This window comes from Mytilus trossulus, chromosome 13 (genome assembly GCF_036588685.1).
Source record: "Mytilus trossulus isolate FHL-02 chromosome 13, PNRI_Mtr1.1.1.hap1, whole genome shotgun sequence".
Taxonomy (NCBI): domain Eukaryota; kingdom Metazoa; phylum Mollusca; class Bivalvia; order Mytilida; family Mytilidae; genus Mytilus; species Mytilus trossulus.
The window spans coordinates 33,134,902-33,149,033 of NC_086385.1; the positions used below are offsets into that span (position 1 = coordinate 33,134,902).

A 14,132-nucleotide genomic window follows, 5' to 3' on the forward strand; every position below is an offset into this window, starting at 1 on the left:
TTAAACATGGTTTTATAGCGCTAACCCTCTCACTAACATAAGTTTCACACAATATTTAGTCCCACTTAATAAATCTTGCTTTGTATTCACAACGTCACTCTAGCCTTACTTTATGGTGATAACAGTGTTTATCGTCTACAACATGTAAGGCTGAAATTAACATGACTGGTCCCTACGCGTGCTTCCAAATTTGTTTTATTCTCTTCAGCGGCAAATCAAGAAAAGACTATGGTGGAAATTGTGACCGGTACTATTATTAAGACCTTCACAACGACTAATTTTCGTCACCCTTGAACACCAAAGTTTCTGATTCCATACTTCAATAAATGCTCTTTAACCAGAGAAATAGCAAATTTAAAATTACAATTAAATAAATCAAGATTTTAAAGTATTCGATTTGAACTAATCAGAAATTAAAAGCTTCCTTGGTAAAAAAAAAAAGTTAACGCTGTTATTTTATTTAAACAGATCATGCACATTTTGATTTTTCCTCACTGTCACAGGCAGACCATCGCACTTCAGCGTAACCAAAATCGTACTTCAGTGTAATTATCATCGCACTTTAGCGTATTTATCAACAAGTCAACGCCAAAATGACACAATCACACTTCAGCGTGTTAACCAACAAACTTCAGCGTAGATCATCGTTAGATATATTCTGTTACCTCACCTGGTCCATTATATGTATACACAATAAAACTAAACTATCAATTTGTAACAGTCTTTTAAAAATCATGTTATTTATAAACAGAGCAGCGGATTTTGATTTAGCATATTATGAATATTTGTTGTTGTTGGTACGTGTATGAGACAAGCAAAAACTATATAAATTTTATAAAGATTCCAAAATAATTGTATTTTCAAACACAGGTCTAAGCAAAACATAACATGTACAAATTTTGTTCTTTAAATTTAAAACTTAACATTTCATTTCTTTATAACTATTTCAATATTTAAAACTAAAGCGTGTGCATTACTTTTGAAAACGTTCGCATCAGAGACGACTTTGCACCTCTTGCTTTTAACATTAAGAAATAATATTATGCGGTACTCAACTTTGCCATGAAATGACCGTATGAGAAAACATGACATATTTGGATTCCACAGCACAAAAACAATAGATAAACACATATTTGTTATACTTAAACAGTACGAATAAATATGTATAAAAAATATGCACCCGGCACATATATTGGAAACGAGTTTTCGTTTTAAAAATGATATGTATATAGTGGTTATTATATAATTAACTGTATTGAGTGACATTTTATGTTTAATATAAGTTAGTCAGTTCCGTGTCTAAACATACATGTTGTTGTATATCGTATTTGTTTTTCAATCATAATTAAGTTCCTAAGTTTTCTCGTATACCTTCTTTTACATGCGTCATTTCGTGCCCTTTTATAGCTTAGTAGAGGTTTCCAGATTTGCTACCGTACCAACCGTAGTACGAAGTGGGAGCCGTCATATAACTTTTGAAAATTATTGATGCATACACTTTATATCAACACATGTTTTTGGAATCATATGCAGAAACGTTTTGAGAATTTTTAGCTGTAATCTGGGACTAATTTCATGTGGTTTCTTCTTGTATTCGTAGGAAACAGTAGTGTGTGCACTCGATTATGTTTTCAAGTAACCGTTGGTACGAAAGGTTTATAGTTGAGAGTTATTTCCCCGTGAAACTACATAGATACAAAGAAGCTAAATTACAAAACAAATTTAAAACTTCATAAATTTTGTTTGTAATAACTTTATGCATCATTGTAAAATGTTAAAGTTTTGTATTTATTTCAAATTGGTAAGTTTTTAGAAAACATGATCAAATAAAATGAATTTGGAACAAAATAAATTGACCTTAATAACAAAAGAAAAATGACACAACTAATATAAAACCAAATCCTTGTTCAGTCTGTACGCGTGAGGTCTAAAACCTATGTCATTGGATATTGAATCAAGATCGCAGTAAGCCGAGAGAGAAAACTCTGAAAAACTGGAGTTAACTATTTTAAGTAGTATCGTATTCATGATACTAGTACATATAAACCTTAACAAATTACATAGAAACATTTACCAACCGATGAAAATGATCCTTAATTTTGAGTCTATAAATCAGTTGTAAATGGTGCAAAAGACATTATATAGCTACATAGTATTTTCCGTACAACATTACGTAGAGTTAGAAAGACATATTCATATTGCATTAGACTAAGTGTAAATATAGCGTCAAATTATTGCCGTTATCATTGAACAAAATACGCTGTGTCGTATGATGTTTTCTTGTCAATGCTGTACGACAAAAGGATTAATGGATGCATATTGGTTTAACACTACCCCGCGTAGATTATATTATACTACTACCAGGCACGTGCAATACACAATTTTACTCGCGACAATATTTACAAATATTAATGTAATAACAATATCTAGTGACATAATAATTATAAGCGAACACGATGAAGTAACATCGTGATGATAAATATTTCGACTCCAAAAATGGTTTTCGTTAGTGTCATAAAGTTTATATTTATTCTTTAAGTAATTAATATAATCAACAATTTTATTAAAAAGTTCAGTGACAAAATATAAGGAAAAACATAGATCGATGGTTTTACAATGTATGTTGCGTTTTATGAAAAAATGTTACTTCAATGATCGAAAAGATAGCTTAATTAATAAAAAAAAATATTATAATGAGAAATCAACACACATTTGAACTCTTGTTTGCCATAAGCACGTGTACTAGTTTAGTGACGCATCCAGAACTTTTCATAAAAGGGGGGGCTCCATTCATGCTTCAGTGATTCCTTATATAATCAACCCAATTTTTGCCACGAAAAGGGGGGCGGGCCCCAAGCCCCCTCCCCCTGGATCCGTCTATGTAGTCATTAACGACACCAGTAAGGTTCAAGTAAGATACTATTAATAAGTAATTTCTAATTATTCCAATTTATATTTGAGTATTAGAAAACATTCATTATCCTTATCCTTTTCTTAATATATACAGAAAACAAAAACATAGCCATACAGAAACGCAAATCTATTTTTAGAATATAAAGGTCGAGGCAACTCAGTTCCAGTAAGGACTGTTTGATTCATTCTCTTGTGCACAAAATAAATTTTATCGTATAAAATCACGTGCAAGGTTTTTCTAGAAGCAGAGAAATCGTAATAAAATAAAAGATTAATGTTTTTATCACTGATATGCAATTTTGTTTCTTTATTTTCATCATGATACATTCAATAATCTTATGCATTATATGAAACCTCCCAAACAACACCAACGGTTGTGTTACGTACCAACCGTACCTGATAGGTAGCAAATCTGGAAACCTCTACTATGCGGTATGTGTTTGACTCATTGCTGAATGCCATACGCTATAGTTGTAAAAGTTACTTCAACATGTTCAACTGTTATTACCCGAAAAGAGCAACTGATAATTTAAGACTGATATCTGCATACAAAGTAGCATCATTTAGCTTTTGTTTGAATGACCATTCCTTAAGTCTGACTTGATGATTGCTTGATTTCTGGATGGTGTTTAGTACCATACTTGAATCACTTACAAATATTACAGGCTTTAATTGATATTCCTGTAAAAATTCTTCACCAAGGGAGAGGGGTAAGTATTTTCATAATTCTAATCATATTTTTTTAAGTTATTATTCGTTATAAAACTATTTTTTTTATCCATTATTATATATTCTCTATTGTTTGGCTTAGTTTTTTCTTACTTCTATTTTGCTTGTCCTTTGCCCTTCTGTTCATGATTCCATTTTCTGTTGAAACTCCTATCCATACTATCCGGTATATACAAAAAGTAGCTTGTTACAGATTCTTTTTTTTTTAATTTAACATTTTAAGAAATGTGGTGTCAGATGTTGATCTAGGATTTAGTAAAGAGGGGCTTACTGTTCAACGTTTGTACATGAACAAGGTTTATGCATTAGGCATATATTTACATGTAGCTCCATTTGTGCGTTACCAGATGAGAATTATGAGTTACAGTTTTCATATGCACACACATCCAATTCGAACCAATTGTGTCAACATCCGATGCCGAGATAATCAATAGCAAATCCTAGCACAACACAATTAAGGGATTGGGTGCAAAGGAAAACGATTCGGTTTGGAATGATCATCAATTGAAACATGTATAAGACAGTGGATAAAAATATGGATGTTCCCTGCCTTCTTCTATATCTTTAAGTATCTTATGCATATTCAGGGTGCGAAACTATTGATCAAAATACACTGTAAAAAATATTTTCTGCAATGTGGGATGACAGGGAAGAAGGTTGGATATTTTGGAATACCACTAGCAAAATATGAAAGCCGAAATTTTAAACCGAAATTACACGATATAGAAAATATTGTGTATGTCTCATATATACATAAAATATAATACGTATTTAAATGTTTTATTAGTATGATACCTCAGATTTTCTTTTATCTATAACTGTAGACAAATCTAAATGGATTTACCAATTGATATTATTTTCATAGATACCACGGTTGAACTAAGGTATAAATCAATCGTGAACACCATTATAATTTTAAAAAAAATATCAGTGTATCAACTTTGTTCTAAATAAAAAATACAGAACTTCACAAACATTCCTACCTCTGTATTCTGCTGCGTCGTGAGATGACCAACCGCGAAAGCATGAAACTATTGGGATCCATACCACAAAAACAATTAAGAAAAGATTCATTTCGATTTTTCCAGTTGGAGTTTTAAAGTACGTCTTAAAATTAAACTGTTGTCTTCCGTGTGGCGTCTTTAAAAGTAATTCCAATTATAAATTTAACGTTTAGATACCATTTTCATGCACTCACACACAGTTAATTATATAATAATTAGAAATTAATAATTTAAACATTTAAATATCTATTGTTTTGAAACGTCGAATTGTGATTCGGGTGAATAAGTCAAATGTACTATGATTTCTGCTCTTACAACAAAACATGACCTCTTTACACCGAAATGTCTACACTATTGCGTTGATTCTAGACTTAGACCGTGTTTTCATTGACCTAAATTTGGTGTTGTGTTAGTTTAACTCACACGTAAACTAAACACAATTACGTTCCCATTGATAAAATCATGTTTTGTATACAGGCAGTCGATAGTCAATGAAGGCCTTGTGTGGACTAAGTGTACACAAAACTAGACATTTAGGACATTATTTTTTCGTGTATATTTAAGGAAGAAACGATTTTTGTATAAAATTGATATTTATAACAATTATTAAAAAAGTTCTTTACACAAATATTTTTCTAAACTTGATATATTTATTTGCTTAAAAAAAAACCTTGACGTAGCTTTATTGACCCCTTGTCGAGACTCTAGCAGCATCATTGTAGAACACATAATTCATTTCAAGGTCTTCCCAAATGGACTTGACGTACACAGAAATATTTGCCACTGGTATTCACTAAAACAACGATTCACTCATAAATGCATTACTAAAAAAGGATGTGAGATTATTGTTTGTCTAGTATCTCAGATCTGTTGAATTAGTCTTAAAAATAAAAAATAAAACAAATACCCTCTCCCTTTGCCAAATACTCATTGGAGAAGAAATACTATTTGAAACAAACAGAAAAGATCCCTAACATCTCAATCCTATTTCATCGTCTGTAAGCACGCTGGTGCAGATAACGTTTTCTAATGCGTAATCGAGACATCTTTGGTATATTCAAACTATTGCAAATTATCAAAATGGCTTTCACAAGGAGCAACCCCTTATCTTAAATAAGGGGGGGGGGGGGGGTATTTTTGTCGCGCGAATGTTTTATTCCGTGTTTTTTTTTAATGCTAATAAACAAAATCTTTTTTCTATATTTAACATTATAATGAATGCGGAAACTCTTGATTCAGATTTTTTTTATCATCTGTATAAATATATTTTTTATCCAATTGGATATCGGAAAATTTTCATCCCGCTCTTTTTGAAGTCAAATGGTTGTTTCCTCACTGCAAGAAAATTTGTCTGAAAACTTTGCCTTCTGTTCTACGCAAAGAACATTTAAATGGCATATAGTTTACAAGTGTGAACAAATCTTATGTACAGGTATTTAAACAAGTTGTATACATGTGAACAAATTTAATGTAAAACCCGTGGCCATTACGTTAAACTAATTGTAACATGTTAACTGTACATGGCGTTTGGTGTGGGCACGGCTTGACTTTGATATTTCTAAACCAAAAATAAAACATATAGGCAAACAATGAATGGAATTCTAAGATTGATTGATTGATTGGTTGTTGGTTGCTTTAAGCCGCATTAGCACACTAAGGCTATATCGCGGCGCTCTCAGATCTAGCTTGTACCATACAATAATTTGCATAGTACCCCAAGCTAATTTTACTTTTTACACACTTTCAAAATGAAAACATATGCCGTGATAAACTTTTCAATCAAAAAACTGGTACAATACCTAAATGTATAAATGAATCATCTTCTACGTTATATAAACTAATACGATTCCAAATACATTGTGTTTATGTACACAAAATCAAAGAGAAACGTTTACCGAAATTGTTTTTAAGGTGGTACCCAACACTTTCACTAAACTTAATTTGGCTCTTTTAATTTTCATAAAGCTTTGACAAAGTATTTACTTTGACCCTTTAACAAACATGAAAAAATTTCAATAATTTTGAACCAATCATTTTAAAAAATTACACTGGTTATAAAACAGTTTGACAAACACTAATTTTGATCAATGAGAAGCTTAATATTCCCTTCAAAACACAAGGTAATTAAAACGTTTAGCTGACTTTACAGGGTTATCTCCCTGTAGTGTAAGGTACCACTTTAAAACGCAATTAACATTTTTATGTGTTTCCAACTTTTATGATTAAAACAAAGTGAAGATTGACAAGCAAATGTACACAATGACAATTATAAAATTACGGAAAAACGCTACTTACCATGTTTACACCATGCTAATCAGCAAATCCAAACACACTTAGTTTTACTAAAACAAAATTTTAAAATATCGGAGACACCATTGTACTCAATGTGACAAGCAGGATATAACAGAATCACGGCATTTTACATCATGACAAGTAACCGATTACAAAAACCCGGCATTTTACATTAAATAAGTTTGGAAATATATAGCAACGATGAATTGTTTTTTATTGTATTATGTAAAGTTGTCGCTCATATCTAATTCCACTTTAGATTTTCCGTAAATTGACACTTTTTGTTAAGCATAGATTCCATGGTCTTGTACTATTGTATATGTGAATATGTAAATAATATTTCCATCGAATTTGTATTAGGCCTTATCCCATGTGTAATGTGGTTTGACATCTTCCGTCTTTTGGAAAACGTCAATTGTGCGTTTAAGGGCGTCGTCACTTCTATTCCAATGTTGAGCGAGTGGTTGGAAAACTATAATTCTATATTGTACGAATTATTCGGCAAATTGAATTCTCAAAATTGACAATCAGCACTTCTGTCATTAGTGAATTGTCATTAAGTACATACAGAAAACCATTATTTCTAGTTGATCCTGCACAATGACGATCACTAAGACACTTGGTGAACGTAAATAGTGCAGGGATACAGGCCACCCCCTCTATCTGGTAAATGACGTCATAAAAGCGCGTATAATTGACGATTTTATTCCGGTGACGGATGAACTCGAAAATGGTCTATTGGTTGAGTCTTCGTTGATATCGCACTTTTGATTAATTGATAGACGGTTACTGATTACAAAGACGCTTTATGTCCAAGGGTTACTCTAATCAATCAGAAGTCATATCTGTGACAATCTTAAGACAGTAGGATTTTCGTTGAATTTGTCACATTATTGTAAAGTTAGTGGTCTATACATCGTTTCAGTTTATGTTTAGAGTATATTGAATATGACCAGTTTTGGGGTACCCTAAAAAAAGATCGAAAAAATTAGTAGGTATATATTTTTGTGTATTTTTGCATATATTGTAATAAGAACATGAAGAAAAAACCATGACGGTTAAAATGCATACAGGAAAAATATTCTCAAGTAAATCGGCAATATCATGATTATACTAATAGCCTTAACGTTAGAAAATATGTTTTTTTAATTATCAATAACATGAATAAGGCAAATATTAAGTCCAGCTCAGAAAACACATTTTTTTTCAATCTTTGCCAGAAGAAAAATATGTCGTTTGTTTTCAGGCTAAACACTGCGTAAACATTTTTTGGTTATTAACCTGAAAAATTGCAAACATTTATCAATTTGATTGTTGGAATTTTAAACAAGTTGGCTAACAAGTCACAAAAAAAAGGAAAAACCTACCACAAACTGTCTTTACATTATTTGTATGTGTATAAGTCAAAATTGTACTATCCTTGTAATAATATTAATGAAGTTAATAAGGAAAAACAGAAATATTCAGTAATAAACAGCTGCCATTAGAACTTATTGATATATCACAATTATGAGCAGGTCTCTCTCGCCAGACTTCAAAATGCCTCTTTTATCAAAAGCAGACACTTATTATATTACCCAATGCATGTAAATAAATTCATCATAGATACCAGGATTATATTTTTTATTTACGCCAGACGCGCGTTTCGTCTACAAAAGACTCATCGGTGACGCTCAAATCCCAAAGAGTAAAACAAAGCCAAATAAATTACGAAGTTAAAGAGCATTGAGGACATCAATGAATGTAACTGAATGATAACTGAATGATAACAAATCATAGGTTCATTTAGTCAGCAAATTTTAAAAATCTATTCTGATTTCACGATGTCCTTTTTCAGATATATTTACATATGGTACACCAACTCAACTTTTTATACCAGCTATTGCATTGCCATATTGATTGCTGGATTTTTGGTTACTTAAGGTCCAGTGGCAACCATTTTATGCATGTTCAGAACTTTGTAATATTGAAATGTTATATATTATTGAATAGTTGAAATAATCATTGTTCATTTCTAATTAACCAATCTATAAAAAAATGTTTTAAAAAATTCTGTATGCAAGTGCCTGGGCCAAGTCAGTAGCCTGTTATTCAGTGGTAGTCGTTTGTTGATTTGTCACACATTTGTTTTGGTTAATTCTTTGTACATTAATGAGGCCGATACTTTTCTCGTTTCTATTGATTTACATTTGTGATTTGGGGACTTTTATAGCTGATTATACGGTATGGGCTTTTTTTATTATTGAATTTTGTGACATTTAGTCTCTTATAAAAGTGTGCCTCTTTGGCAAATTTTACTTGTTTCTTAATATCATAATAATAAACATACGATCATCTGTAGTAGTCCTGTTCTTATTTAAAACTAACTTCAACACTCTCTATGCAATTATATCTGATGATACACAAGAAGTGGTTGAAAAAAGTGAAAAAATATTTTTTACTGAATGAAGAGTCGCTCTGATGTGCTCACAAAATGTGAATTTCTACTCAGGTAGTCACGAAACAACAATCAATTAATGTTCAAATGAATAAGATGTAAGCATGTACAGATAATTGTATGCCCTTTGACAATAAGAAGACATTAACTGTTCAATCAGCTTCAACCAACAAAACAAAAAAAAACAATTCTGCAATTAAAAATCGAGTTACACAAGTTGTATTATCCATATGATTTTATTGATGTACAACATGTTAACATGCCATTATAAGACATACAATTTGACAAAGAGTGTCTACATTTTTGTACGAAATACTAGGTTTTAAAACAGCTTAGTCAAACTTAGTTATCCATGTCTTACTTCGATAATTGTTTTCTGCATGTATAGCTCGTTTTTGTAATGAATACAGCAAACTTTCAAGATCTTACCAACTACCTTGGAGATTTTTTTTTATTCAGATGATCTCGTTTCAAATAATCAATAAATCGTGGTATTCATATATCTTTAATATAACACATTCCTTTTTCACGAACTTGTTGACTGGTACTTAACTGTGGATCGTATGTTACCCATACCAGTTAGGAAATTATTTCCTTTATAATGCGTACGTTTGCTATGAGTTTTTGTCGTATGCTTTAGATGAGGTATTATGAATAATATCCTTCATTTGTATGTCCGCCTGAGCTAAACATCGTATCTCGTGCATTATAACCAGGATACCAAGCCGGGTGTGTGTTGGTTGATTTACCATACGATATTCTCCATGGATCTACAGGCTGTCTATATGATGATGTTCCTTGAGATCCTTTGAAGGAATGATATTCACGACCATTGTCTGTTATCATTCCATGATTTGTATGTCCATCATATCGGCTACGATTTAACTATAATTAGATAAATGAGAGTGTAAGAGTAAGACATTGTATATATACGATGAAAATAATGACCATGATACAGGTCATTGGTTGAAATGATTTCAATTACATATTATTTGAAAAATATAATTCAAAACGCTTTAATTTCGTAAGTGTCGATTAATAACTAATCAAGTTATTAATGATAATAAGTTATTGAGTTCAATCTTTGAGACTTACACCAAATATGTATTTCTAAGTTATCACATAAATTGGACTCATGTTTTTTTTTAATATGAGGCAGGAATTACCTGTGAATGGGGACGAAGTCTATGAATATTTTTTTTAATCAACTATATTAAAAAAAGAAACGGAAATACCGTAAAGTTTCCGATTTTGGTTATGTTGTAAGGGATTTTAGTTGTGACGTTATTTAAGTTATGACGTCATATCCAATATAACCAAAAAAACGCTGTCATTAGGTAACGTTTTTCTAGTAACAAACATTTTTTTTTAAATGAATTAGTATTAGTTCCTTCCTAAAACTGATTAATATACATTTTATTCAAAGTCTCATGTTAACAAAAACGGAAACGGAAGTAGATTTCTGCGCCGATCCAGAAATTCAAAAACGCGACAAAAAGAATATTGAACGATTTTGAGTTCATTAGTACAATGAAAAATTCGGGAAATTTTCCCGATTTTTTTTTTTTTTTTTTTTTTTTTTTTATTGAATTTTCTACTGTAATAGGGGACTTCGTCCCGATATTATTTCCGTGTCAAAAAGTAAGTGTCTGATAAGTTAAATCCTTTTTTTTTTTATTGAAATTGGTATTTCATCTGATTTTAAAGGACAGTGAATACCAGCTGCATTTGGTCAGATTTTTTTTGTACTGCTCAATTTTGATGTAGCTATTTAAGAATGTCGTCTGTGCATTATATAAAAAAAATCCGTTTAGATTCCATATCTCATAAACATGTGCATAATTTTCAGATACAAAAAGTGGATTTATATTATACAAAAACTATAACGTTTGTATATTATAAAATATACTGAGCACATGATATAACAGGTTTATTACCTCATGCTTTTTGTCTGCATTGTGAGATGAGTTTTTCGAACGCATACAACAAATAATAATGCAAATTCCGATGCCTAATATGGCAACTCCGCCAACAGCACCGATACCAATTAAAAGAGGCTCTGTAAAAACAAATATTAAAATTCAGAGAAATTAAGAAATGATTAAATTCAAATTGTAGGTTATGGAAATGAGGCACTGTAAAACAATAACAAAGTTCAGTGAAGTGTTATCATAATATTCTAAAAATAGCATATACTCGAAACAGTCACATCTGCAAACATACAAAATGATTCTGTTTATAACAAAATTAGGTTTAAGATTAAATGATAATTATACGGTGTGTCTACAAGGTAGAAGTAATTCTTTGGGAGACACATATTAATACACTGGACAGCATTGTATGATTTATAAACCTATATGTTATTATCAGAATTACATTTTTGTATTAACGTATATGTGGAGGCATTTTTTCTAACATAAAACATATATCAAGCGTTTTGTAAATTAAAACTGTTCTGATATATCCGACACATTCTTTTTTTATTTGTCAGAAAATAAAACCGCTTAAAAATATAATATATATTAATATTAAGCGGGAAAATACCTATTACATCATACCTAGATTATCCGTTGTCTCAACGGACTGCGTTGTACTTTGAGTAGTTTCATCTGGTTGCGACGTTGTTTTTGCTAAAAAAAATGATAAGTGATTGATGCTTATACAGACATTTATTCAAATAGAAAACTCTCTAAAATCAAGTAATCATGTCATATATATGTATATAATTCAATCGGAATGAACATATTCAGTAAAATTGTTTATATGGCTTTTTTTATGTATACAACGATTGAATATAATGCGGTGAGACTTTGCAGTAGTTAATACATAATGACCATTAATAACTTTACGGCAGAAAAGTAATAGCCAAAACAATGTATTTTGAAGGAAAATAAATTTTGAGAAGTTTGATTTACAGATCAGTATCCTTTATACATTTCAATCACAAATGATACAAATTCACACTGTATCACCAAATCACTCTCCTAAGAAGATAACTGACATGAGATCTACTTTGCAGAAATCTACGGTCTCTTTTGGTTATACAGCTCTGTGTGTTTCGGTTTCATTGGTTCCAATTACAAATACTTGGTGGTTCGGTCGCTTCGGACCCATATATTTTACAGAGTGTGATTTTCATTTTTTTTTTATTTCAAGTGAATTAGTGAACTTCGTTATAGCAACACAAATATCCGCTGACTAAGCAAGATCTCAGTTCACTTGTGGTCAGTGCAACCAATACAGATGTACAAAAGAATAATGATACATATTCTAAATTTACATGCATGCACAGCTTACCAATAACTTCTTCGACAATAATTTTGTCTGTGTTAATCAACTTGATAAGGTCAAAATCTGGTGAAGGATTTGACTTGATATTTTCAACTGCTTCTTTTGTAATATTTGTTATAGATGTTTCAGATTCTGTTGTCCCTGGTTTCAATTCTATTATGTAATCCGTAATAACACTACCATTCCTAGATTAATTACATGTGAAGGTCATGAAAGACATGAACGTCATGCAATTTACATCCAATGGTATGAACAGAAATTAATTATCAATTTTATTTAAAACCGAAGTTATATACCAGATGCTTGCTTTGTCACACTATTTAATTTAAACATTGGAATATTTTACATAACGTTATATGTCAAAAGTAAGTTTAAGGATGTTTGCTTGTTATGTTTTGAATGTTTTGTCATATTTTAGAAATCCTCTGACTTTTTCCAATTTATTGCCCATGGATTTTACTATTTATAAATCTTTTACAAGTATAATTATAAGCCATTTGTAAAAGTCTTGTACAGTCTTATTTATTTTTTAATAGTTTTTGAGATTTTTAACTGGTCTATGATAAAGCTATGAAAAAGGTTTAGAGAGAATTTTTTCCCGCCAAAATTACAATGACTTATATCTCGAAAACAAGCACAGTGACCCCTTTATTTTTTTTCAGACCTTTTTGATTCTTTAGTGAATCCCCTATCAATACATACAAGTGTTATGAAAAGCTTTTTTTCTTTTGAAACTGAGCAGCAAACTTCCTTAAATGAATGTTGTTTATTTATGTGTAGTTTTTTTATTTGGTGTTTCTATAAAATGTTTTGGAAACTTGAAATTTCGTGGTTCCTAAAACACAGGACGAAAGAGGGTGATCAATTTATTGCTTAACACTAAGTGATATTTATTTCGTATCTGCAATGAATCATTATGTGAAAGTTTGTCTATAGTACTGGACAGAATAAAACTTTACTACTCATGCCAAGTATTTCTTTATTTGAAACCAAGATAAGTGCAAACAAAGACGGGTAGGTTAAATGCATTGTGGTACATGTATTATAGCTGTACAAATGTATCAAAAATGCAAAGCAAGTACATTTTATGAAAACAGTTACAAAGAAGTGATATAATTCATAAATAATTTACCTAAACCCAGTGATGGTCACATTCTCAATATCGTCTTTTATTGTTGTATTTTCATACATATTTGTAAAGATTAATAAACATTTATTTAACGCACTCATCTGAAAGTCTTTACATTTTCTTAGGCAAACAAGCGACATTTTTTTGTTTAACTTTAAAAAAAATCATACATTTCGTTTATACCAATTACGACAATGATGTCATGAACGTCTATTGACACTTATAAAGGCAACAGTAGTATACTGCCGTTCGAAATTCACCAATCAATTGAGAAAAAAAACAAAAACTGAGGGAAACACACTAAAAACAAGTGAAAAACCAAGACAAAAAAAACACA

The 14,132-nt window shown here is 30.8% G+C and overlaps 1 protein-coding gene across 1 annotated transcript; it reads right to left on the reverse strand.

The window, feature by feature from the left end:
• Positions 1 to 9,598: 9,598 nt before the first annotated feature.
• On the reverse strand, positions 9,599 to 13,859 carry LOC134694034 (uncharacterized). The gene is made up of 5 exons (XM_063555032.1): positions 13,799 to 13,859; positions 12,673 to 12,851; positions 11,934 to 12,005; positions 11,313 to 11,434; positions 9,599 to 10,260 (listed from the first exon to the last, which is right to left on the reverse strand). Exons 1-5 carry the CDS (start codon positions 13,855 to 13,857, stop codon positions 10,024 to 10,026), a joined length of 669 nt encoding a protein of 222 aa, XP_063411102.1. The 5' UTR covers positions 13,858 to 13,859; the 3' UTR covers positions 9,599 to 10,023.
• Between the last annotated feature and the right edge of the window lie 273 nt (positions 13,860 to 14,132).

Excerpts from the sequence above, each read along its gene's own strand:
- LOC134694034 (XM_063555032.1), bottom strand. The coding sequence starts at position 13,857 with ATGTATGAAAATACAACAATAAAAGACGATATTGAGAATGTGACCATC. Across the intron at positions 12,006-12,672 it reads TATTGTCGAAGAAGTTATTG|CAAAAACAACGTCGCAACCA; the intron begins GTAAGCTGTGCA and ends CATTTTTTTTAG. Across the intron at positions 11,435-11,933 it reads TGAGACAACGGATAATCTAG|AGCCTCTTTTAATTGGTATC; the intron begins GTATGATGTAAT and ends TTGTTTTTACAG.